The 23,749-nt window shown below is 39.2% G+C and overlaps 3 protein-coding genes across 3 annotated transcripts; all 3 read right to left on the reverse strand.

The window, feature by feature from the left end:
- Positions 1-1,133: 1,133 nt before the first annotated feature.
- On the reverse strand, positions 1,134-4,278 carry map6b (microtubule-associated protein 6b; the record flags this gene model as incomplete). Its single annotated transcript, XM_079246005.1, has 3 exons — positions 1,134-1,178; positions 1,515-1,728; positions 3,563-4,278. The coding sequence occupies 3 exons, from the start codon at positions 4,276-4,278 to the stop codon at positions 1,134-1,136; spliced, it is 975 nt and encodes a 324-aa protein (XP_079102131.1).
- A 658-nt stretch (positions 4,279-4,936) lies between these two features.
- Positions 4,937-9,947, reverse strand: thap12b (THAP domain containing 12b). The gene is made up of 5 exons (XM_079246151.1): positions 9,654-9,947; positions 7,861-7,981; positions 7,651-7,758; positions 7,511-7,547; positions 4,937-7,428 (listed from the first exon to the last, which is right to left on the reverse strand). Exons 1-5 carry the CDS (start codon positions 9,740-9,742, stop codon positions 5,534-5,536), a joined length of 2,250 nt encoding a protein of 749 aa, XP_079102277.1. The 5' UTR covers positions 9,743-9,947; the 3' UTR covers positions 4,937-5,533.
- A 1,260-nt stretch (positions 9,948-11,207) lies between these two features.
- Positions 11,208-22,908, reverse strand: dyrk1ab (dual-specificity tyrosine-(Y)-phosphorylation regulated kinase 1A, b). The gene is made up of 11 exons (XM_079246631.1): positions 22,168-22,908; positions 18,767-18,963; positions 18,375-18,467; positions 17,714-17,902; positions 17,326-17,473; positions 16,894-17,180; positions 16,572-16,718; positions 16,224-16,364; positions 15,791-16,094; positions 15,434-15,558; positions 11,208-15,007 (listed from the first exon to the last, which is right to left on the reverse strand). The coding sequence occupies exons 2-11, from the start codon at positions 18,884-18,886 to the stop codon at positions 14,420-14,422; spliced, it is 2,142 nt and encodes a 713-aa protein (XP_079102757.1). The 5' UTR covers positions 18,887-18,963; positions 22,168-22,908; the 3' UTR covers positions 11,208-14,419.
- Positions 22,909-23,749: the final 841 nt, after the last annotated feature.

Raw genomic sequence — 23,749 nt, forward strand, 5'->3', positions numbered from 1 at the left:
AAACATGCTCAACTTTTGTTGAATAAAGAAATCTTATAAACTCATACATTGACCAAGATGGTAGACTGTGAAAGACTGAAATAATGAAGGGCTCTATTTCTGTGAATAAAGGGGGTGGTGCAAAGTTAGTGGGTTCTAGAGAACAACAAATATATTCTACAGTATACACTGTGGATTAAAAACAAAACATGATGCACTCTATCAACACATCACTTCTAATTTTTTTGATTTTGTAAAATGTAATTTTTGCTGTAGACCTTAAAGGTGGAGTATGTAAGATTTTCAATATTTAAAAAAAAAAAAAAAAAGAACTAAAGAATAATTACAATTATAATTAGATAGTTTTTTTTTAAACATGTAGGTTCCAGTCTGTCCATATTTGATGTGTTATTAAATTACAAGTTTAATTAATGACAAAGACCCTTCTTAAATGTTTGCCTACCAGTAAAAAAAAGTGCTTTTTGTCATTTGTCATTAATTAAACTTGCAATTTAATAACGCATCGAATATGAACAGACTGGAACCTACATGTTCAAAAAACGTTCTAATTATGATTGTAGTTATTTTATTAGTTACTTTATTTTGAAAATATTGAAACTCTTACATACTCCATCTTTAAAGAACACAAAAAGGATCTTCCTGACCTGAGCTGGAAACGGCTACAGCACAAATCCCACAAAAGCACAAAGTGTAACAAGCAAATGGTAAAACACCCAAAGTGCAGATCCTCACTTACCACAGGCATATATAAAACACTTTTCTCCCCATGTAATTTGCACCATGGTATGTCACCAAAATAGAGCCTTAAATAAATGGGAAGATGTTTCCATCTTTGCTGTATGTTGATAGCATATGTAGCCCCCCCCCCCATCCCACCCTCTTGCTAAAAACTTACAATCAGTTGTTCAAACTTACGAGCACAATTTCTGGTGCAGGCTGAGAGGTGAGCACACAGTGAACATGTGGTTAATAAATTTGGAACGTTGTATCTAGCAGCTGGGTGAAACATGTGACTTCGGCTCACACAGGCCAAGATGCATACTGTGTGTCTGTGCATGACCAGTATGCATGTTTGTCTGATCAATCTGAAATCAGCCTCCATGCCTTCTAGAAGAAACAAACAACACACCTGACTACAGCAGATTTAGAGCAGAGCTGCTCTCAGTCTCTGAGAAGTCCTACAAGAATGAAAAGAATGAGCAGCCACATGAACACACCACTGTAGACACACGGTTAGCCATTTAGCCTGGTGCAAGCGTAGGTAATCATTAAAAAATGCTGCATTTTATTTAGATAAGAAGGCTGGTGTTTACTATAACTAAGTGCCACTTTGTTAGTGTGTTTCTACTGAATAATGGGTAATTTGCAAAATACTACAAAAACTAAAACACAAGTTTAGACGAGACTATCAGAAAGGCATGTAGTGTATGTTAATCTTAAGTGGAAACACAACTCTGGGTAGAAACAACAGCAGTAATTTTACAGACTTGAATAAAGGTCTGTGGGTCTCTCACCTTGGCAGGCTCCTTGCCAGGCTCGCTGTACAGGCTGCGTATCCTCCTGCGGTCCAGCAGCTTGTTGTCAGTCACCTGAGCCTTCACCTGCTCCCCCTTGAACGTGGCACTGTAGCTGGTTTCCAGACTAGTTTCCTCCGCAGGTGGTTTGTACTGAGATGGAGCCTTGATGGGCTTCACCGGTTTCACATCTTTATATGCTTTGAACTCAGTCCTACAAAAATCAGAATCATACGAAGATTTCTTTTAATGATTATTTGTGGGGGGAAAAAATCAATCCTCCCTTTGGGAAAGCGAGAGAGAGAGAGAGAGAGAGCGCCAAATTAATCAATAAAATCTGTATCATGTCGAAGAGGTTTTATATTACAGAAATTGATCAAAAGACATGTTCGCCACACTAGGTATGGATTTTGAAGGGTTTATAAGACATCATGAGAAGCTCTTTAACTAACGTTTAATGCATGCTGTTGTCCACTATATGTAGACACTCAATGGGACTGCGCTCATTCATTTAGAAAAAGGAAAATTCATGTTAACTATTCATGCAAAAAAAAATGTCTCCTTATCACAGTTTGTTGATTCTTATTGGTAAACTTATCTTTTGCACGCACATTAAAGTTTTATTCGAACATTAAATTTATAAAACTTGTCAGGGTAGCATGTTTTTAAGCTTGTCATGAACAGTCTAGAGTGAAATCTAAGCTTATGGACACTCAGAATTTCTGTTGCATCAACAGGCTATGCAGGGGCAGGTCTAGAAAATGTTTGATGTGGGTAGGCAAGGCAAAGCAAGTTTATTTGTATAGACCCTTTCATGTAGAAGACAATTCAAAGTGGCTTTCATAAAACATTAAAAGCATAACAGACGGTGTAACGCAGGCAGGTACACAGACCTGGAAAAGCATTGAATGTGTTAAGAAGGCTCTTTAAAAATGGTGTGTATTTTATTATTAATTAACTGATTATTACTTGATTGATGAAGAGAAAAAAAAACTTACTTTGAGCCAAATTCACACGTTTTATTTTATTTTATTTCTTAGCATTATTGGCTGAAGTAGTAGGGATGTAGAAAAGTTAATACAAGTACATTATATGCTTCATTCACTTGCACATGGATATCTGAGTTTTTCCCAAGCAAAGCTCAGTTTCAGGCTGCTCTTCAGTTTACATGCAATATTTGTTTGTTGGCCTATTCTTGGGTTGGCACCCGGTTGGACTGTCAGATTTTAGTGTCCCTGCCAAGCCACCCCTCTGGCTCCACCCCTGAGGCTATAAAGCAACCAATTTTTATTGTAGAAAATGTGCTTTATGATTAATAATGTAACCAAAAATATTTTTAATCAGAAACTTATATGCACAACTTTGAGATATAATGTTTTGTTTGGATGAGTATATTCATGTGTTAAAAACAGATCTAAGTGTTATAAGATAGAAGCTTTTCAGTCACTGTTTTTGTGTGTCAGTGTTTTGTAAGGTCAATTTAACATTTGGCAATCCTTGCCGTTGTTTTAGCTTCATTTTTTGCATTGATGATGACCTTTAAAAACGTTCATTACGTTCATCATTTATCATTCATTTCTGCTGACTGAAACACTGGTGCTACTTCTTTCAGCCTAAATGTAACTGCTATGAACCTTTTAACTTTCTTGTGTCCCACAATGCATCAACAATTCAATTGGAAGGAAGCATGTGTAAGGAAACCATGTTAAGACACACATGATCGCATTCAGACCCTCTTTACTGACATTACTCATTCATGGGCTGCAGCATTGATTTTGGTAGTAATCCCAGAAAAGATAAGGCAAAGAGGAGGGGGGATTTATGTTAGAACACTTATCTGTAGTATCAGTTACCTACTGATATATAGTTCATAAGAGACTAAAAAAAATCTCTACATTTTCACAAATAATCTTTAAATAATGATTTGGACCAGAAGCTGTCTCTGTGGGCTCCTGTCTCCATACTTAGAAAGTTACAGTCAATTACATGAAAACCTATTATTTTAACTGGTTTAAGTTAAAACTGCATGCTTATCCTCACACACTTACCTGTAGCTGCTAGAAGTCGACATAACCTCTTTTATTTGTCTGTTGAGGGCGTCTGCAGCTGCTCTGCCTTTCCGCTGCTCTGCGCTCACATCTGCAGGCGTCTGTCCGCCTGTCTTCTCGTCTGCTTTCCTCTCAGCTGACTTTTCCCTGGTCTCACTTCTCTTCGTCAACTCCTTTGTTTCTTTCTCCTGGACTTTCTCTTCGATCTCACTCTTCTCCACGCCGCTTTCGGCCTCGGCGGCCGCGTGCTCCTGCTTCCCCCCGGCGGTGGCAGTCGGACTGGGTTTGGGGATCCATGGGTGGTCGTGCTTCTTAGGTATAGGCCAGGGCTTGTAATCTTTCTGATACTGAGTTTCGTTGCTGAAAGGGGCCGGGGGCGGTTGGTACTCGTTTCTGGGTTTGCAGCTGGGCTCGGGGCGCACTCTCCACGCCTTGAAGTCTTGGCGCATGACGGACGCAGCAGAGCCATCTTTGCCCGCTGCGGCACCCGTCGCGGGCGGTGCCTTCACAGCCTCCTGCCGGCCGGGATGCGGCTGGGTTTCTATGGCAATGGCGCCGACCTTCTTCTGTTTCGGCTGCGGGTGATGGGGCAGGTGCTGCACGTCGGCAACATCCGAGTATTTGGTGAAAACCAAAGGCACCGCGATATCTGCTTTATCTAGCTCGGTCCAAAAGCGGTTGATGCAGCAAGCACGCGTAATGCACGGCCATGCCATGATGTTCAATCCTAAAAGGGATGCGCAGGGTGGAGGGAGGGGGGGGGGATATTAGCTCTAATTTGGGGATAAATGTCTGGATAAACGTCCTACTTACGACTCGAAACCTCTACAGATTTTGTCTGGTCAGGGTTAATCCTCTGCTGTGCAGGTTCTGTTGCAGAGACTGGAGTAAAAAGGAGTCCGCACGCCTCCCTCTGTCTCCTCCTGCAGGGTATTTGTTCTCATTGAGGTTTAAGACTTTGGGGCTTGCTGTGGAGTGTACATTGCTGTCTGGTTGCGCATCAAAGTGACCCCACCCACACTTGTGTGATACCCCCGGGTCTGGTGTGTTTGTATGATGAACTATCACCTGAGCTCGTCAGCATCTGGACAGCAAAGAGGGAGGAGACACAATTAACCCCCTGCTGCCATGTCACAAACTTACAACTACAGCAGATCTAACAGGAATGAATTGGCTCATTTTAAAATAAAATGGCCACAGAAACTGTCAAACCACATTCATAACTTCCCGTTGTCTTTAAGTATTATTCACATTTCTAAGGTGGCATATTGGTTCCAAACAATAAAAAGGAGCGGGGTCACTTCAGTTTTAAGTTCTTTACAAAGTGTTTTATTGAAACTGTAAAACAGAATTTAAAAAACAAAACAAGTGGCATCAATAACAGTCAGGTATAAAACTATCACCTACAGCTTCATTAAATCAGTTATATCAATAATACACACAACAAATGGCATGTCCTGCCCTCTAAAGTCATGACACTTGCCGTTTTCATTGTCAACAATTAATAAAGAGCATTTATTCATAGATGGTGCTGACATGGGAGTAATCCCTTCCTCCTGTGCTCTTCTAGCCTCAGCCAGTGGAACTGCTGGATTTTAAATCTAGGCTGTCTGTCTCCATCATGTGGTCTGATTTAAAAGCACACAGTGAAAAGATGCCAATGTTTTGCTCAAGGAGCAAGAGCGAAGCTTGTCCGTCTACCAAAGCTGAACAAAAACAAAATGGGTGAGGAAAAACGGCTAACAAACAGCAAACTGTGACTATGACAGAGGAGCTACTTTAATATCCTGATTCAGATCATGAAATGGTTAAATCATTGTCTTAACATTTTGGGGTTTTTCTTCAAGAACTGGGGCTCCTATTACAAATGTAAAAACAATATAAAAGCTCCAATAAAAGGATCAGTGTTTGCAAAGCTTAATGTTTTAATTCATTTTTGTCCCAAAGCAGTAAGAGGAGCTCCCTGCTGGATCACTCTGTCACATCTTGCTCAGCTGCTTCTTCAGGCTCCGTTTCTGGGTCGTCCTCTGGATACAGTCGGCAGTATTTGTCCACCATGACATCCAGGTCGTGTTTAACATGAGTGTTAACGTGGAGCATTGCAAGGCCTTTGTTCCACTGCTGAGCATCCATGTTGTCAAGATAAACCTGCAGCCGCTCGCTTGCGGTGTCCTTTTTGCCGTCTTCCAGTTTGAGCACCGGCAGAGTGGAGAGCACTTTCAGGAAGGCGTCGACGTTGGGGAAGAACTTGACATCTGGAAGCTGCAGGGTTTCGTGGATGGTGGTAGGCAGGCGCACCTCTTTGCCTCTGTGCTTCCACTTGATCCTCCAGCAGTGAAGCTCGGCAGGAAGCGTGTCAGGATTGGGTAGGTCGCTACGGTAAATGTCAGCGTAGTTCTCCTCGGTGGTGTTAAACTTCATTTGGCCCATAACAGCCGGAACCAGCGACAGGCACTTCAGAGCTTTGAGGTTAGTGTCAGAGAACATGTCCTCCACTTCCTGCATGATGCCACGGATTACTGGTATGGTCACGTACTCCTTGAAGTACGGCTCTGCATGGACTTCAGCCACCTCAGCCGCTCGCTGCTTCCGGAGGAACAGCCTCGGGATCGAGACGGGAATCTCCATCACGCTCGCCACGCTCATAGCCTCCTCGTACCAGAATTCATGGTAAACGTCAATGTTATCATTAACCTCGTTGAGAGAATGCAGCACTGCTGTCAGACTGTTGGCAGCAGAAAACACATCAAGTGTTTCCCCTTGTAGATTCTTCCCGAAGGCTCTGGTGAACGTGAGGACATTCTTTAAGATGACAATGGTGACAATGACCTCAAAGTCAGCGAGAATTTCTGCAATTAAATATGCATTTGCCGTAACAGAGCTGGTAAACTGTCCGTCAACATTGTCCCGCACATTGTCCAGGCACATCAGCAGTGCTGGCAATATATCCAGCAACACATCAAAGACGTTGTGCTTCTCTGTCCAACCTGAACTACAAGCTTGTTTTACTGCAGTTCCCCTCTCTTCATTCTTCTGATAGTGAATAGAGATGGCTTTTTCTAATTCAGCCCGAGTTAATGGGCATTTAAAGAAAGCGCCAATCCTCCTTAGAGTTTCCATGACAACCTGCACATTGGGAAAAGGTAGGTTGTTGGCCAGGTGTATGTTCAACACCATATGAGAGCAGGGCATGTGCAGTGCGAGTGGATACTTCTCCATTAGAAGTACAGCCACAGCTTTCATCTTGGTGGTGGAACTCCCCGTGGCCTTGTGGGCCTGACCGCGACAATCCTCCATGCTGAGCCCCCAGCGCTCAGTCAGCTGGGCTTCAAGCTTTTCCACCAGTGCGGCTTCATCCCCATCTCCGAATGGAATGAAGTCCAAAAACTCTTCTCTGAGAACGTTCTGCGGATTCACAAAGCGTAAAAACAGAGGTAGGTGTTTGTCATTGGCAAATTCGACAAGGTCGCCCGTGACCAGGGAGAAGAAGCGACTTTCTCGAACCTCCATTAGCATCTCCTCCCTCACTGTGTTCTCACAGACGTCCAGCAGCTGACTCTGCTGGGTTGCAGAAATGTACTCTGTGTTCACAGCCGTCGCTTCAAATCGCTTCCTCAGAGCTTCGTCTCCGGCATTCATGTAGTAATCGATGAAAGTCTGGAAGTTGTTGGACTTGAGATCTGATTTAGATACCCTGTCAGCCACTAATGGGATCCCCTGTTTTGCCAACATGAGAAGAATTTCAAACAAGGACTTTAAGTGGTCGCGATACTCCTTCTCCTCTGTCGACAGCTGAGGCTCATCCTCACTGGTGTTTGTGCAATCTTCGTCCTTTTTGGAGGCAAGTTGTGTAGTCGAAGATGCCACTGGGGAAAGACAGAGACAATACAGGTCATTATAAGTTAAATATACATATAAGGTATATGAACAAACTTCCAAATGACTCACATCTTCTTTCTTTCATCCTCTTTATGTCCTCTTCAGTCTGAAAGTAAACACTTCAGTAAATTTACAGAAATGAAAAAACAGTTGGTTTAATTATTAAACTTGAAACATTGAAATAAAGAGACGGCAAATATTTTTCTTACAAGTTCTTTAATCCGCTTGCGATGTCTGGTGTGAGGATTTTTCAAGTGGCTTGTGAGATCAAATATGGTTGGGATGGCAGTGTCCTTCAACACAGTCCTATAGGGACTCTGAAAGCCAACATACTCATATCAGCAGTAGTTGGGACATATTTTTTTATGACATGAAAAAATGTTGCTAGAGAACATGATCAAGACTCAAGTCATACTCACAGTTTTACAAACCATGGCAGGATCAAAGTGTTTGGCGCATAACCTGTAATGCTTATTCAACTGGTCCGATGTTTTGGCCTCTAGATCTGCCCTGCGGCAGTTCTCCACCCAAATTCTGCATCTAAATAGACCCGAAACAAAAAACACACACACATAAAACTAGCTTCAATTGATTTTTAGGAAACAGTGGCTATCTACACATATAATGGACAAGAGCATGTGGGAAAAAAAGTGGCTCCTGAATGTTATCTAAAATACTAAATTAGTCTTTAGCGCTCTCTGAAATTTTTCTCTTTCCCCAAAACTTTGATAACCAAAGTACAGGTAAAATATTGCAGTAAATTTCACAAATGGAATCATTTTGTTTTGGTTTTGATCATATGTGTCTTATAATATATATGTCTTATAATTGTTAAATCAAATTATTCTCCCAATGTCAGGAATAGACTTTAAAAAAAAACAAACAAAAAAAAAAAAAAACCCTAAAACTGCACTGTACCTCAGTCCTGGGTTAATTTATTCTTTTGCTTTTAACTAACCAAAAATTTTTATATGTACACAAGTGATGATGTAGATAATGATGAAGGAGAGAATATATTTCTTATAAATGTCTGTTTGTATCATATGTTACTCACTCTATTCCTCTGTCTGTTTCTTCTCATCATGTGAAACACATACAGGTACATCTCAGAAAATTACATTATGAAAAAAGTTCAATATTTTTCGTCACTCATTTCAGAATGTGAATCCCATATATTATATAGATTCATTACACATAGAGTGAAACATTTCAAACATTTATTTCTGTGCACAACCAGCTTCTTTAGCATTGACCTTTTATGGCTTTCCCTCCTATGGAGGATCAATGATTGTCTTCTGGACATCTGTCAAGTCAGCAGTCTTCCCCATGACAGTGTAGCCATCTGACCCAGACTGAGAGACTGTTTAAAGGTTCAGGATACCTTTGCCGGTATTTTGAGTAATTTAGTTAATTAGGGTGTGACACCATGCCTTTCTAAGATATACATTTTTCACAATATTCTAATTTTCTGAGACACTGCATTTTGGGTTTTCATTATCTATAAGCCACAATTATCAACATTTCAAGAGTCGAATATTTGAAATGTTTCACTCTATGTGCAATTAATCTATAAAATATATAGGTTTCACATTCTGAAATGAGTGACAAAAAATATTGAACTTTTTTTTATAATATTATTACCCTTTTTTTTTTTTTTTTAGATGTACCTGTAGTGTTGGTTCATATTTGAATCGTGCATAAATAAATTTGCCTCGTCTGATATGGTAAATAGGAGTTAGCATCAAAGTTCTTTCTTTACACTTACAACCAAGAATCTAATGAACGATGTTATGTAAATGTATTTATTTTACATTAAGTATTGATAACAAGGGTGCACCAAACAAAACACCTTACAAAGAAATTGCTTTATTTTACGAAAATACCTGACTAGTACTGAAACGCATGACAGCGTCGAAATTCTTTTTGTTCCCTCTATTTTTAAAGCTCGAATTGCCCTCCAAAACAGGAAAGCTCAATGTAATTTTCCTCATGAGTATCATTGCAATTTTATAGGGGGGGGGGAATAACAAATTCGGGGGGAGATGAAAACAAGCCCTGATCAACAGCCGGTGATTAATGATTAGGGCTTTTACCTAATATAAACTTTTAATAAATAGCTTTTTTAAAAAAAACAAAACAAAGAAATGTAAAGTAACTTAAGTTCCACTTTAACGTGCGTGCATAAATCTGGTAGCTGCTAAAGCTGCCTTACCTTTCGGGGTCTCGAGGAAACCTAAAAAATGCCAAATCTGACTGAGTGCTCTTCCGTGTACAGTTAGGGGCCGCGCAAAAATTCGGCATGCTTCAAGCTACGTAGTTAGCTTAGCTAACTCGGCTAGCTGAGCTAACTACCGATTACTTTGGTGGTGTTTTTTTTAAATCAAATAAATGCTGCGGTAGAGATGGCTAAAACTGAAACCCGGATATGATGGCGTCAAAACCCGTCTGCCAGATATTTTTGTAAAGGACTCTACCCCTACTCCAAATATTATACACAACAGTTGACTTTAGCTTTGATCGCTTTGTAAAGCGATGCCCTGCCCACGACGTACATGATTGGAGGAAACCAACCTTCCAGGCACAGTCATTGGTTGGACGATTTGCAGCACAAAAGACCCGTGCAAAGACAGCGAGACAACCTTTCTTCTACGTTATCGATTGGCGTTATAGCGCCTTATTGTGGCACAATGCTCAATGCAGCCACCTGTCGGTTTAATTCCATAGACATCATTAAACAGTATATTATTGTCATCATATGTCATGTATATATTGTGTTTATGCTTAATTTTGTACATTATTCCCAGAGCGAGGGCTCTTGAGTTTTAGGTCTTACCCATAGACTGTTACCCAGTGCCATTTAGTAAGAGGTAAGTCACTGGAGCACTCTAGTCCTATCTATCGATAATTGCTGACGTGCGTGCACCTCGAGACCCTCTCTGCACCTCCGGTTCCAGGGTTACTAGTTCCGTTGCGGTTGTCTTTAGGAATTAAACGATCATTTAGACTCAATTTGGTGTAGACCACTAGTTGGGGTATTGATATTTATAACATGTACTTCTAGGTTGGCTTGAAAATATTATTAGTTGCATTGTTTGCTTTGTGCCTAACGTATTTCCCAATCCCATGAGGAAGAGGACGTCATCTGACGCGATATATAGGGAACTTGAGTACTTTGACGGTGTGGCTCGTTGGTCTAGGGGTATGATTCTCGCTTAGGGTGCGAGAGGTCCCGGGTTCAAATCCCGGACGAGCCCATGTTATTCTTCATCCTTCACGTTTACCTGGTTTGTGATGAGGATATTTTGAGAAACAAAATGGTGATATATTTTGTCTGAAACAATCCCAAAAGAAACCAACTCATAAACAGTGGGCACCTTGGAAATAGGCCTGCTGGGTTTGCGAGAGGAAAAAAAAAGGAAAGAAAAAATAAATACATAATTTTTTTTTCATGTAAATGGACCATTGCTATACATTGTTTCATCTAACAATAAAGAAAGTCAGGGCTCGTCCGGGATTTGAACCCGGGACCTCTCGCACCCGAAGCGAGAATCATACCCCTAGACCAACGAGCCAGGGTGCCAGCGGAGTCCTGACTATGTTTCACAAAACTCTGATCCGGTCTGGATTCAACTATTTGATTGTTGCTTTGCAATTCGTGAATTGGTATAACAATAACCGTGACAGATGTAATCATTGACTGAAACAATAACGACACAAAAGAATTCAGTTAACTTCTTTTTATATATCATACATAAGACTGTCTTAATATAATACAAAGGGCATTGTCATAAACACAGCAAAGTCTTGACTAGATCTTACAATCTGTGGATACATGGACTTATCCTTTCCCCCATGCTGTTCAATTCTATAGTGCATGTTGCATGTACAAAATAAGTGAAAAAAATGTGAACTCAAAATGAAAAGGATAAATCCAAATTAAATAAGAGGATTTCAACTGCTGTTGGGTGTTCAGATATGTCAACAAGTATGCGTTTGTGTATAACCCACAAACTCAACAGGCTTATGAAAGATGGATCCTTTTTTTCAACCATGTGCTTCTCATATAACCAAAAATTAAGGTTTGTGATGTACATGCACTTACAATATACCCTGTGAAAATTATTAAGGTTTGAAGATCTAGCTTTCCCTGTTTGATTCAAACCCTACCTCATAGTGTTGTCCTGATGTAGTCAAGTACCTTTGCCAACAGGCAAGGTTTTGCCACTAAGAAAACAGGAGTTCCTGCCCACTGAATGGTCACCAAATTGACAAACATAATCAACATACCAGCAGGAGCAAGGTAGTGAGTTCTATACTTCCTTTATTAAAAAAATATAAATATATACATAAATTCTATTTCAACTATTAAAAAGGGGCTGCATTTCATGACAACTGCTCTAAATAAGAGGTCAATCAGCATGATCTGAAATAGGCGCACACTTACGAGTCACTGCAGTCAAATTTTTTTCCTTTTTCAGTCTTTATTTTTGGAATGTTTAGTACCAGTATGAGTGCCAGTAATAAAACCACTGACAAGTTCTAAATGTCTCAAATTCAGTGGGGTATGAAAAATGATTGCAAATTTGCAATTAACCTTGACATCCAGATAAAACCCCAATCTTAATATAGGTAGCTTTACATTTGTGTTTGGATATACCAAGAATGACTGCTTATGATGGTTTCCCCTTAAAAAAAAAAAAAAAAAGAAAACAAAACAAACAAAAACAAAACAAAAAAACAGAAAAAGAAAAGAAAAAAAAGACAACAGTATGACCTTTGGCCTGCCCTCAATTTGTGAGATGGCTGTGGACAGTTTCCTTTTTTGTCTAATTTCAAAGTTGGTAAAATGAGCAACAGAAGAAAGAATGCACTTCAAAATCCCTGATATAAAAAAAAAAAATATATATAAAAGAAAAAAAAAAAAAAAAGAAAAAACAAATCCGGTAACTGACTGTTTTGAAGACGTGTGTCTGCCTTGGCAAAGCAATGTGATTGTGGGCTGACAGACACCCTTTCCCTTTGAATGGGACAACAATCATGTGAATCATCTGCCCTACCACATCAGAACTATAGCATTCAACAAACTGATGTGCCACAATTATCCTTTCCCTGGCAAGAAAATGACAAAGTCTTGCTTCATGGCAGAAAATAGCCAAGTTGACCAAATGATGTATGAAAGGCAGCAACACCCTTTGAAATAGTATGAGGGGGGGCAAAAGAAAAACGACGACACAGAAATAGAACGCATTAGTTTCCTTTTTTTTTTTTGTTAATTTTTTTTTGTTTGGGTTTTTTTTTTTTTTTTTTTGTGTTATTTTTCTCTTAAACCATCAGCTTCTATCTTGCTACTCCGGAGCCTGCAGAGTAACTACCAAATTCTCTAACATACCAAAGTTTTAAAAGACTCCCAAAATAATCTACCAATTAATATGGAAACAGTTTTGGTAAAACATTGCAAAACAAATCTGGCCAGAATACACAATAGCCAACGGTCTTGACAACGGTCTCCAGTTTTGCTAAAGTAATATATTGCAGCTGTTTGTGTTGACGTTAAAATAAGATCTTGATAAACTTTGCGTCAAAGTGGTGAACTGCTACATTATTGGTTACAGACACCTATATGCTATAAAACAACTGCTTTGGTATAAAAACATATCCAAAGGGAAAATAAATTCTTGTAAAATTCACAGCATAATTTGAGGAGAAAAAAGGCAGTCACTTAACTCATTTTTTTTCTTCAGTTTCCATGTTTTGGATGGAGAGACTTGTGCGGGTGGTTCTGATGAGGAATTACATGCAAAAAAAAGGAAAAAAAAACCCAAAAAACAAACTAATAAAAAAAACAAACAAAAAAAAACACAAACAAAAAAAAAGGGTAAACTCTGGAATAGATAGCTCTTTCCACTGCAAAATTCTTAACCAGTGAATTTCAAGGAAGTAATGTTTTAGGAGGTTGTTGTGTACAATAAGACCCTGTTATGTGGGGCCCTGCTGAAGACGTAATCTTTGTCAAGAAAGGCCTCAAATTACCATTCTTATTTACCTTTTCTAAGTTATTTTGATTTCCTTAAAGAATTAAGGGCTGTCTAGAGAGAAAAATAGAGAAAAGCCATCTTAATTCAAATGATAATGTCCAGCTCCATCCCATTCCAAGTCCATGAGTCATAAGGCCAAAGGGTTATCTAGAACCAGCCACTGACTGTCTTCCTTTGACTGGGCTGGATCCTTTCGTCTCCCATGCCCATCGCTGCTCTTGCCTGTGCCCGGCCCGATTGCAGCTTGCAGGACTACAGGGCCTTTAGGCCTGAGGGGTGGTGTATCCCTCTCCTTTTACCCAACTGGTGTCAGTATCCACCTGCTGGGGCTCCTTTCCACCCGGCCAGCACACGCATAGGGACTCCACTGCTATGTGCTCCTCTTTAACAGAGTCACACAATACCCACCAACAACAAGAAATATCACCGCAAACACTTCCCTCATTGTCAAGCTACAGGATTTACAAGCAGCTCTTACGTGAAATTTCACTTTAAAAAAAAAAAGGGCAAAAAAAATTAACAACTAGTGGAACAGTAATGGCAGGCAGTCCACGGTTTGAACCATATGAGGACGCCAAGCATTTCATCACTAACAGCTGGCGAAAACAGCTTTAAACTTTGCTCTGAAATGCTCCTTAAAAGATTTTGCCACATAATACCATATGGTGATTATTTGGTGGTTACATGAAACTGGTGAATGGTAAGATGGATGTCTCAATCTCACTATGGTTATTCCGCAGTATTATTTTGTGCCTAATGATTGAAAAGAAAAACTGATGAAAATTACATATATACTTTTTAACAAAGGTTTTTCTCTGTAGTAGCGGTTCAGTGATATCTCCCTTCTGACGTGAGCAGCTTTTGTTCTCAACACACCTTGTAGTAAAAAACACCACCTTAAAAATGACGCACAGGGGGAACACACAGCCAAATGTCAGTGCAGTCACGAGCTGGCCATAGAACTCTGCTGCACACACACTCCAGTCATTGGAGACTCCTCTCGGTCCATGCCTTGCCTCATGCCTAGGTGGCCTTCAGCTAGGTAGTGAGCAGGCCCTGTGTTCGTGCCCATGGAAAATGCAGGGTGCGCTGCCATGCCAGTCTCCTGCCGTGGGTTCGAGAAGGCACCTAGCCCCATGCTCAGCCCACCATTCTGACCAAAGTCAAGGGCTCCCACGGGCAAATGGCGGAGTTGGTAGGCCTGGTTGCCATGGTTCCCAGTGGAAGAGGACGATGTAGAGGAAGAGGAGGCAGAGGAAGACAGGGAGGTCATGGACAGATGGCCATGAACCACCTCCATGGAGTCCTGTGTCGAGGAGCTGTGTGTTGGGGAGGTGTAGTGGCGTGGGCGTGGACGTGTAGCCATCATCTGCCCGTGGTGGTGATGACTGTGTGAGTGAGGATGCAGGGCCTTAGGGTGCTGAGGGGGAACATGGAAGGTGGTCTCCTGAACTGGGTGGGTCTCTCCAGTGACTGGCTCTGGTCCAACTCCACCTCCCCACACCAGTGGGGGTGGGTAAGGCTGTCTCGCCTGTCATTGTGAAACAAATGCCATGAGTCAGTTGTGAAAAGAACCATTTTAGATTAACTAAAAGTACTTTAAGTAAAACTTTAATGCACACAGATTTAAAAACTGATCTGTGCTTCATCAAGCGGCAATGGAAGCTTTCCTTTTAGCACACTGTGGAAATAATTTCCAAATTTTATACTTAAGAAATGTGCTGCATTTTTGTTGATTGTTTTTGGCACTAGTCAGCAATATGGTTTAAAATAACAGTATTTCAAGACAATTTCCCTTGACAAAATTTGATTTCTTTAACATTTGTTTCACAGAATTTACCTTGTTCTGAGATAAATTGTGACAAAAGTTTGTGATTACAAGTCATTTTAATTTTCCATCATCACAATAAATGCATTTAGAATCAGATCTGAGGATCTTTCGAGACAAGTTGCCGACCTGTGGACAGAGGCTGTCACCATCGATGGTAGGCATGGTCGTGCCAAAGTGTCCGCCACTGTGCAAGTGGTGATGTGTAGGGTCTGATCTTGCTCTGCCACTGGTACTTGTCCCAGATGATCCTCCTACAGGTTAAACAGAAAGATCACAAGTACATTTTTAAAGACTTTAATGACAAATGCTACAAAAGGGTCAGCCAAAGTTCATAGTGGGACAAAAATATGGATTTTCATGGCTAAGAACCCTATAGTCAACAAACGCGATACATTTAAAATGATGAATAAGAAACATTTCTTCTATAACCTAAACTTAGTGTGTTGCTATCTTTGCTGCATAGAAGTTTGAGATGACCATTACCTGAACTAGAGGAGGTACTGGAGGTGGTTCCTGAAGACTGGGATTGCTCTAATGCAGGGCTTGTAGATACACTACTGCTTGTATTAGTCCCCTCATCCGCAGTCTTCTTAAAGAAGCTGTGCTGCAGGGCATAGTAGGGCTGGATGCGGCTCTTAGGGTCATAGTCCAACATCCGGAGGATCAGGTCCTTGAACTTCAAGTAGTCAGCAACAGCATGGCCAGATTCCCCAGCACGTCGGCCCCCTGGACCCCCTGTCTCCACACCCAGGATGGAGTGGAGTTTTCGTGAAGCTGGAGGCTTATACTGTTGGGAGTACACAGGTATGAAATAATCAAGTTGCATGTTCATTCTTTGTCACCAATATCTTGTAATTGTTTTTTTTTTTTTTTTTTTAAAGCCACCACTCTGCCAGCCTTTAAATACTGAGCTCACCCTTTTGCCATCTTTGGTCTTCTTAACACTCCATGTACCATCTGAAAGCTTCTCAAAGAACTTCCTGGCTTTTGGGGCTAGGTCCATTATGTGATTAGGCGGGATACCAAGAACCTCAACTATTTTGTTCATCTGGTCCACCTGGGGGATGGACATGCAAAAATATTATTTTTGTTCTCTTTGCTAAAAGAAATATTAGATATAACCTGAAACTTTTATTGCATCTGCATAGCCAATAAAATATTAGCTTAGAGTGTAAATAATGTTAACATTAAGTATCAGGTGAACGCTACTGTCTTATCAATAAATCCCACTATACAAGATATGCAGCATTTTATTTCATTATACCTCATTGGCTCCACTAAAGAGAGGTTCTCCGGTGTGCATCTCTACCAAGATGCAACCCAAGGACCACATATCAATGGCCAGGTCATAGGGCATTCCCAGCAGCACCTCTGGGGAACGGTAGAAGCGACTCTGGATATACTGGTATATCTGTGCACACACAATTGGAAAAAGAAACACCAATACAGATTTAAAGATTCATTATTTACCCCCTTTCCCTGAATAAAATTACTTTCATGTGGATTGTGTAACTAATGCATATCTCCTCAGGATTTTCTTATATACATTTACTTTATTGCTGATGAGGAAAATTGCAGGTACATACCCTTTGTCCCAGCTGGCATGAGCTGCCAAAGTCCACTATTTTGATGGCACTCCTCTTAGGATTACAGAGGAGGATGTTCTCAGGCTTCAGGTCACAGTGGATGATGCTGAGCTCAGGCGTGGCCAGGAAGAGTAGTGCCGTGCATAGCTGCTGGGCAAACTTCCGGGTGAGGTTGAGTGAGACGCCACGGAAGTTGGTATTTCGGAGCAGGTCGTAGAGGTTATAAGACAGCATCTCGAACACGAGGCAGAGGTGGTTTCGAAACATGAAGTGACGCTTTAGGTGAACTGTAAAAAAGAAAAAATATATAAATATAAATTATAACCACTTCATCAAACCTAAGATACCTTCTAATTTCTTTAAACTATCCTACCAGATTGAATCAAGATTAACTTTATCTTGAAATGGATGCTTATTTGAAGAGTAAATTACCAATGTAGTATTTCATCTCAGTATCATGTTTGTTCATGAGCTCCAGGAGGCGCACTTCTATCTGGGCTTGATTGAGGAAAGCTTTCTTGTTTTTGATGATCTTAATGGCAACCCATTCTTGCTCTGCTCGGTCATATGCTTTCACAACCTAAGGATGTCAAAAAGCATAAATATGAACGTGTCTCAATGTTAAATTCAGGAAATTTATTCAATATAAGCCATCCGCACAAATAATAAATCATAGATGTAAAGCTTTAAGTGATCTAGAAAATTTATCTTTAGATTACTTACAAAGACCAGTTTTATTTTTTCATTTATATTAAATGAAATTTACTCAAATCACGTGCAATCAAATCAAGTAAATCTTTTGTAATATATAACTAGGCACCTGTCCAAATGATCCTTTTCCTATCAAGGAATCAATCTCATAGCGGTCCATCCACTTCTCCCCATTCTTGACGATGTAGTCATAGTTATCATCGTCATAGCCATCATTAAAGACTTTCCTCTCCTTTTTGTGACTGGAGTCTTCACCCTGACCCTGTTGGTGTCGTCGCTTCTTTTTTGCATAATACACCTGTGAATTTACAAAGTACATTTTGTAAATCTAACATGCAAGTCTTGGAGAACTTTATGAGGCATACAAAATAAAAAACAATTCTTTTCTGTATTATGCTGGAAATAACTTATATTATGGATTATTTAGCATTTCCACTGGATTATTTATCATGTCCATTTATCATGTCATCATTTTAAATATGAATCAATGGTTGATAACTATAACTCACTTGCAACAGTCCACCAAAAAATACGATATGTGGTCTAACACTCCAAACTCCTAAAACATTAAGGTCATTACCACTTCTAACAAAGAAGCATCAAATATTTAAGTTATAAATTAGACCTGACATTGTAAAATTATAAAATAAAAGACTGAATCAGTTATACATATATATAAAAACACAATAGCTGATCAGCTGTCTATGAATTGGTAAAGTCGATGTGACAATTGTTGTTGTATCCAAAAGAAAAAAAAAAATTAAACTAACCTCATTGATGTGTTTGTATGTTTTGATAAGGTCAATGGAGAGCTTCCTCAGGGGAGCTGAAGTTGGGTCACGAAAGCACTGGGGCATGTGCCTCTGAAGTACCAAAAGGTATAAAAACCACACTTCATTACAAAAAATGAATTAAAATAATTTCAAAATGCACACCAAACAATAAACAGCTTCATTTACAGGGATACTAGGTTAGTATTACATTTTATATAATAAAATTAGTACAATATGATATAATTAGACTGAAAGACACATTTGACAAGCAGCTACTCTGCCTAGTGACAGCAGAAAAAAGGGAAGCAGACTTTCATATCACATTAGGCATTGCAATTCCTGAAATTCTTATAAAACCAACATGTTCAGGGGGGCAGGGTTAAGTATACCTGATTGGCAGTGAGCTGTGGTGTCTGGTCGCTGTACGGTAAGACCGTAACAGATTGGTCAGTGCTTGGCTGGTGGCGGTCACTGTACTGCTGGTGCGTATGGGGCATTGGAGCAGCCATCTGAAGACCAGCAGTGTGTAAAGAAAAAGAGGGCGCAAGCCGGACGGACGAAGGTTTGCATGCTGAAGTCTCTCCTCCTGGAAGAAATGAGCACTGTTAGGAGTTGCACATTCCCTTAATCCAGTATTGCATATAACAAAGGACTAAGAGGTAAAGGGGTTATCATCCTGTTATGAATCAGATGTATTTACTTGTTTATGCAAAAAATTTATATTAATAATATATAGTATATACAGATATTAGCTGCTGCTCAATGTAACCAGCAGTGATACCTTTGACACAAAGATGTACACATTTATTACTGAGAAAAAAATATTAACACAATGCAAATGTATTATTTACATATATGTAGAAATATTCAGGCCAGTATCTTAAAAACAAATAAGGAAAAAAAACAAAAACAAGAATACTAATAATAACAATTTAATTGTTAAAATAACAAGAATTAGTATTAATATAAATACCAGGTTAATACAGTGTCTTTTGTTAAGCATTTAAACTAAAACAGCTATATAAAAAGATAAAATACAACATCAATAATATCAACCTTTGTGAAGGAGAAAAACAGCAGGTTTAACAGTGAAAAGGGGTGAAAATACAGCATCTCCACACTGTACAGTGAATCATCCTTCATTTTCAGCCAGAAGGAATCAAAAAATTATTAAATAGCATGTTCAGCTATCAGCATCTCTCACCAGACAACACTATTCACCAGTGCTACACAGTAACCACTATTCAGAATCCCAGCAACAGCACCTAATTAGCATAGCCTATCACCACAGAGATACAGCGTGATTTGGCAAGCCCATCAATGCACAGACCAATCACAACGCAGTATGCAAATAGCCTACTTTTGTTGCCAGGGCAGAGCTGCTCCCATTTTCCAATGAGAAAACAAGAAATAAACAAGAAATAAAATTGAACTTTGGCACACTTAGACGTTGCTTTCAACACAAGAGCCTGACAGCAAAATAGCTGCACAGCCCAAAACCTGCACTCCATCTGAGAGCATTAGAAAGCTGACCCAGCTTTGGAAAAGCAAAAAATACTCATCCACTGATAGAAATAAGAGGAACTGTAAGATGATAGGACAGACCAACACCGTATTTTAAAACTAAGACACATCTTACTATACCATCACTATATAAATATATTCTTTTTTTTTTTTTTTTTTTTAAACAAATACACCTAAATATGATTGTTTTTCTGGTTTTCTAAAATATGTATCCTCCTTTGGTTAAGTAAAAAGTATAATAAAAAAACAAAAACTGAATTTTTATAATGACTAATGCCAGTGTTCCTGCTTGTTCTTTTGTTTCAATGCCAAAATATACCAAATAAAATAAAACCACTCTGAGTATGAACCTTTAATAAAAACATTTAACTGCAAAGAGTAAAATAATAAATATTGCTCAGACCAGTCCATTTATTTTGGCATTTTATTAACTTCAGAGGGGCCAAAATTTTTAGCACCTACCTGCTAAATTAAAAAGAAAAAAAGAAATACAAGTTAAAGGAAGGAGAAGTAAACTGGCTCTCTAGTCTGGTAAGAGTCCAATAACAAACCCCAACCCACTATAAAGAATTTAAGACATTATCATTTTGCATTTTTGGTGAGGTTTAACTTCACACATAGAAAGGTGAAATAACATAAGATGATTGCTCAAAACTTTTTTTTTATTTTTAATATTTGGGGGTAAACTTAAATTTAAAATGTGGTTTATATTCTAAAAGATTATAGCTTATATAAAAAAATTATGCTTGTTATAAACACAGGCATTCAATATTCAAAACAGAAGACATGTGTAACTATTATGAAACTGATGCTGAACACATATCAATAATATTTTCTTGAACCTAAAGGGTTTTCTCTCCTTAGTATATGCATAGTCACTGTACTTTTAAAATATCATTCATGTTTATATACATGAAATATACTTAAAATAACCAACTGTTAATCAGGACTCAGTAAGTCAAACTCCACTTACTGTACAGTACTATGAGGATTAACAAAGAACTAAAGAAAAAAAAGTTTTATCTGCAACCATTCTGCAAACAATTTGTCTAGCATTTGACTAACTATACTATAAGCTTAATTAGAAAAAATGGGAGGAGGTCAAAACTTCAACTAGAACAGTTAAAGCTATACTATGCCAACAAGCCATTTTCCAGGCACATCAGCTTTTTAGTCTCCTTTTAACATCTCATTATCCTCAATGTTCAGTACTAACATATGAACAGTTCCTTTTCTGGCTCCAGTCATTATGGCTTCACCGGGCCTATTTAGGTGTAAATATAACGACAGCTAGCTTGATATTAGTAGCCGTATCATATAAGTGATCTTTAAAGAGCTCGGAAACAAGCCTGTGTGCCATCTTCTCACGCCCAACTGATTAGATCCATTCCCAAGCGAAATCAAATGTAACCCAGCCAAACAATTTAAAAAAAAAAAAACCAAAAAAAAAAAAAAAAAACCAAGGTTCGTGTAAATGGACGACTCCCGAGTAGCACCGTACTTACAGATGATAAAGTAGATCTCGTCATGGTTGAAATTCAGAAAGCATATTCAATGTTAATGTTCGTCCTCCCCAGCTACATATGGTTCGTGTGGCGCTCCAAATCTTCAAATAGATGACACACGTATTAAGGCTCGCGATGCCGTTAGCAGTGTAACTAGTTAACGTTGTCGTCGTTACCCTGAAAACTGCGGGACAGGCGAGCAGATATCTCATCAGTCCAACGCTAGCTAGTGACGCTGTGTGCAGCCAGCGGGTCGTGGGGCCCATTCAGCTGGTTCGTCAACAAGTCGACGTTAACCATTAGCCAAGTTAGCTGAATTAGCAATCATGCAAGTTAGCCTCATTACTGTAAAATCCAAACGATACCCCTGATATTAATACGGTTTGACACTGCACTGACAGTAAATCAAATCATGGATGTAAGCTAACACGTCTTTAATCATACAATGACAGTGTCTAAAATAGCAGGGCTAGCAATAACGTGAACACAGTGCCAGCATGACTCTCCGTCCACATAGCCAGCTGAAAATAGATCAGTCAGCCCTCCAACATTAAAACCCGTCCCTTGACCTACTGACTGAAAGCAAATGTTAACGCAGCTTTCACGAAATGTTAGCTAGCCGCCACACCATAAGCTACTGTTTCCAACTACCGCGTCCATCATTGTTAACCATTCACGCCGCAAAGAATATACACCCGAAAAAACAGATAACATGACAAATACATGCTAATGTGCCAAATGCAAGGTTTGGAAGCACTCACCTCTGATGGCACGATCTTCATTTAAAGTCCAATAACCTGTATGATGAGGAAACTTATCCAGTTTGAGATTCTCCCCTCCCTGCACGGTTAGCGAGTAAATCCAATCCCCGTCCTTTGGCCGGCTAACTCTAAAATAACTCGCCAATCACATCTAGTGCGCACTTCATGACCCAAGCTTTGATGAGCAACAAACGTGATAAAAACTTCTTTACTAATGTTATTATCAGCTGATGACAAGCAGCATGCTAACTAGCACGCATTACTTACCAGCTAACCTTAGCGATGTGGCTAGCTAGTTGACAAAATGAACGCAGCTAACATTAGCTACCTACCCTGGCTAGCCTCAAGCTAACGATTCTAGCTACCGCTAAATAAACCTTATGCCAAATCCTCATTTAACTCTGTCTATGCGAAATTTGCATCGGTCACATCGATATGTGCGAGAATGCTGTTACATTCTCAGCATTTTAATTACGAAAGAGAAGCCGTGTCCTCTGATAATTTTGGTTAAGAATTTTGTGTCAATTTTCACAAAATGGCGCGCGGTCCAAACCTGCGCAGTGAACCGGCCCGGTGGACCAGAGACACGGACAACTGAGTTAGTGCGGCGCCGCCTAATTATTTTAACTATGTTAAAACGTCGGCCCCTTTATCTTCTTAATCCGATACACTGTGCGCATTTCGATATCCAAAAACGTCAAACATATATCCACTGACAGCATTATTCCGGCGGGAAGGGAGAAGATTTGAAAAGACTGAGCTGGGAAAAAAAAAAACCCTCCTGACAAAATGGCGATGCTCTAGCTTGTTGCCATGGCAACTGTCAATCAAAAAAAAAGGAGAAGAAAAAAAAAAAAGAAAGAAAATACCCGGATGGATCAGTGACGAATAAAAACTGAAATGACCAGAGTTACAGGACACGCATAACTCCAGTGGAGTCCATATCTGTCCTTTCAACCACGTTTGGTCTGTTGCTACCAACTCATAGTTTGAATTGCTTATTGTTCTTATTCCCGCAACATGCAAATATCTTTCATTTTCAGTAAAGTCTGTCCCGAGCTATATTTTAAAGCCTTTCTTCTCTCCTACTGGTGTATATACTCAAGTCAACAATTTCAAAAACAACAAAAAAATTATGGTAATAGCGATAACATCTCAAATTGTCTCATGATTTGATGAAATCTATACAACAACATATGATTTTGGAGTTTTAGTACAACTGGGACATCATTGAATGGAAACAACTGCATAAGGCTAAAAAAAAAAAAAAAACCACAAACAAATAAATAAACAGGTGAATAAACCTGTAATTAAACATAGAAACTCATGGGCTAACTGTCAAAAAGTCAACAATGATGTCTTACATACAAAAGCTGTCCAGAGAGCTTTTGTATGTAACAATAATTTTCGTTATTATTCGAAAATTATTGTTATTATTCGGATTTTAATATATATATATATATATATATATATATATATATATATATATATATATATATATATATAGATAGATAGATAGATAGATAGATAGATAGATAGATATTTATACATCTATATACATAGATAGATATATGGATATATA

Source organism: Telmatherina bonti, assembly GCF_933228915.1.
Source record: "Telmatherina bonti genome assembly, chromosome: 9".
Lineage (NCBI taxonomy): Eukaryota > Metazoa > Chordata > Actinopteri > Atheriniformes > Telmatherinidae > Telmatherina > Telmatherina bonti.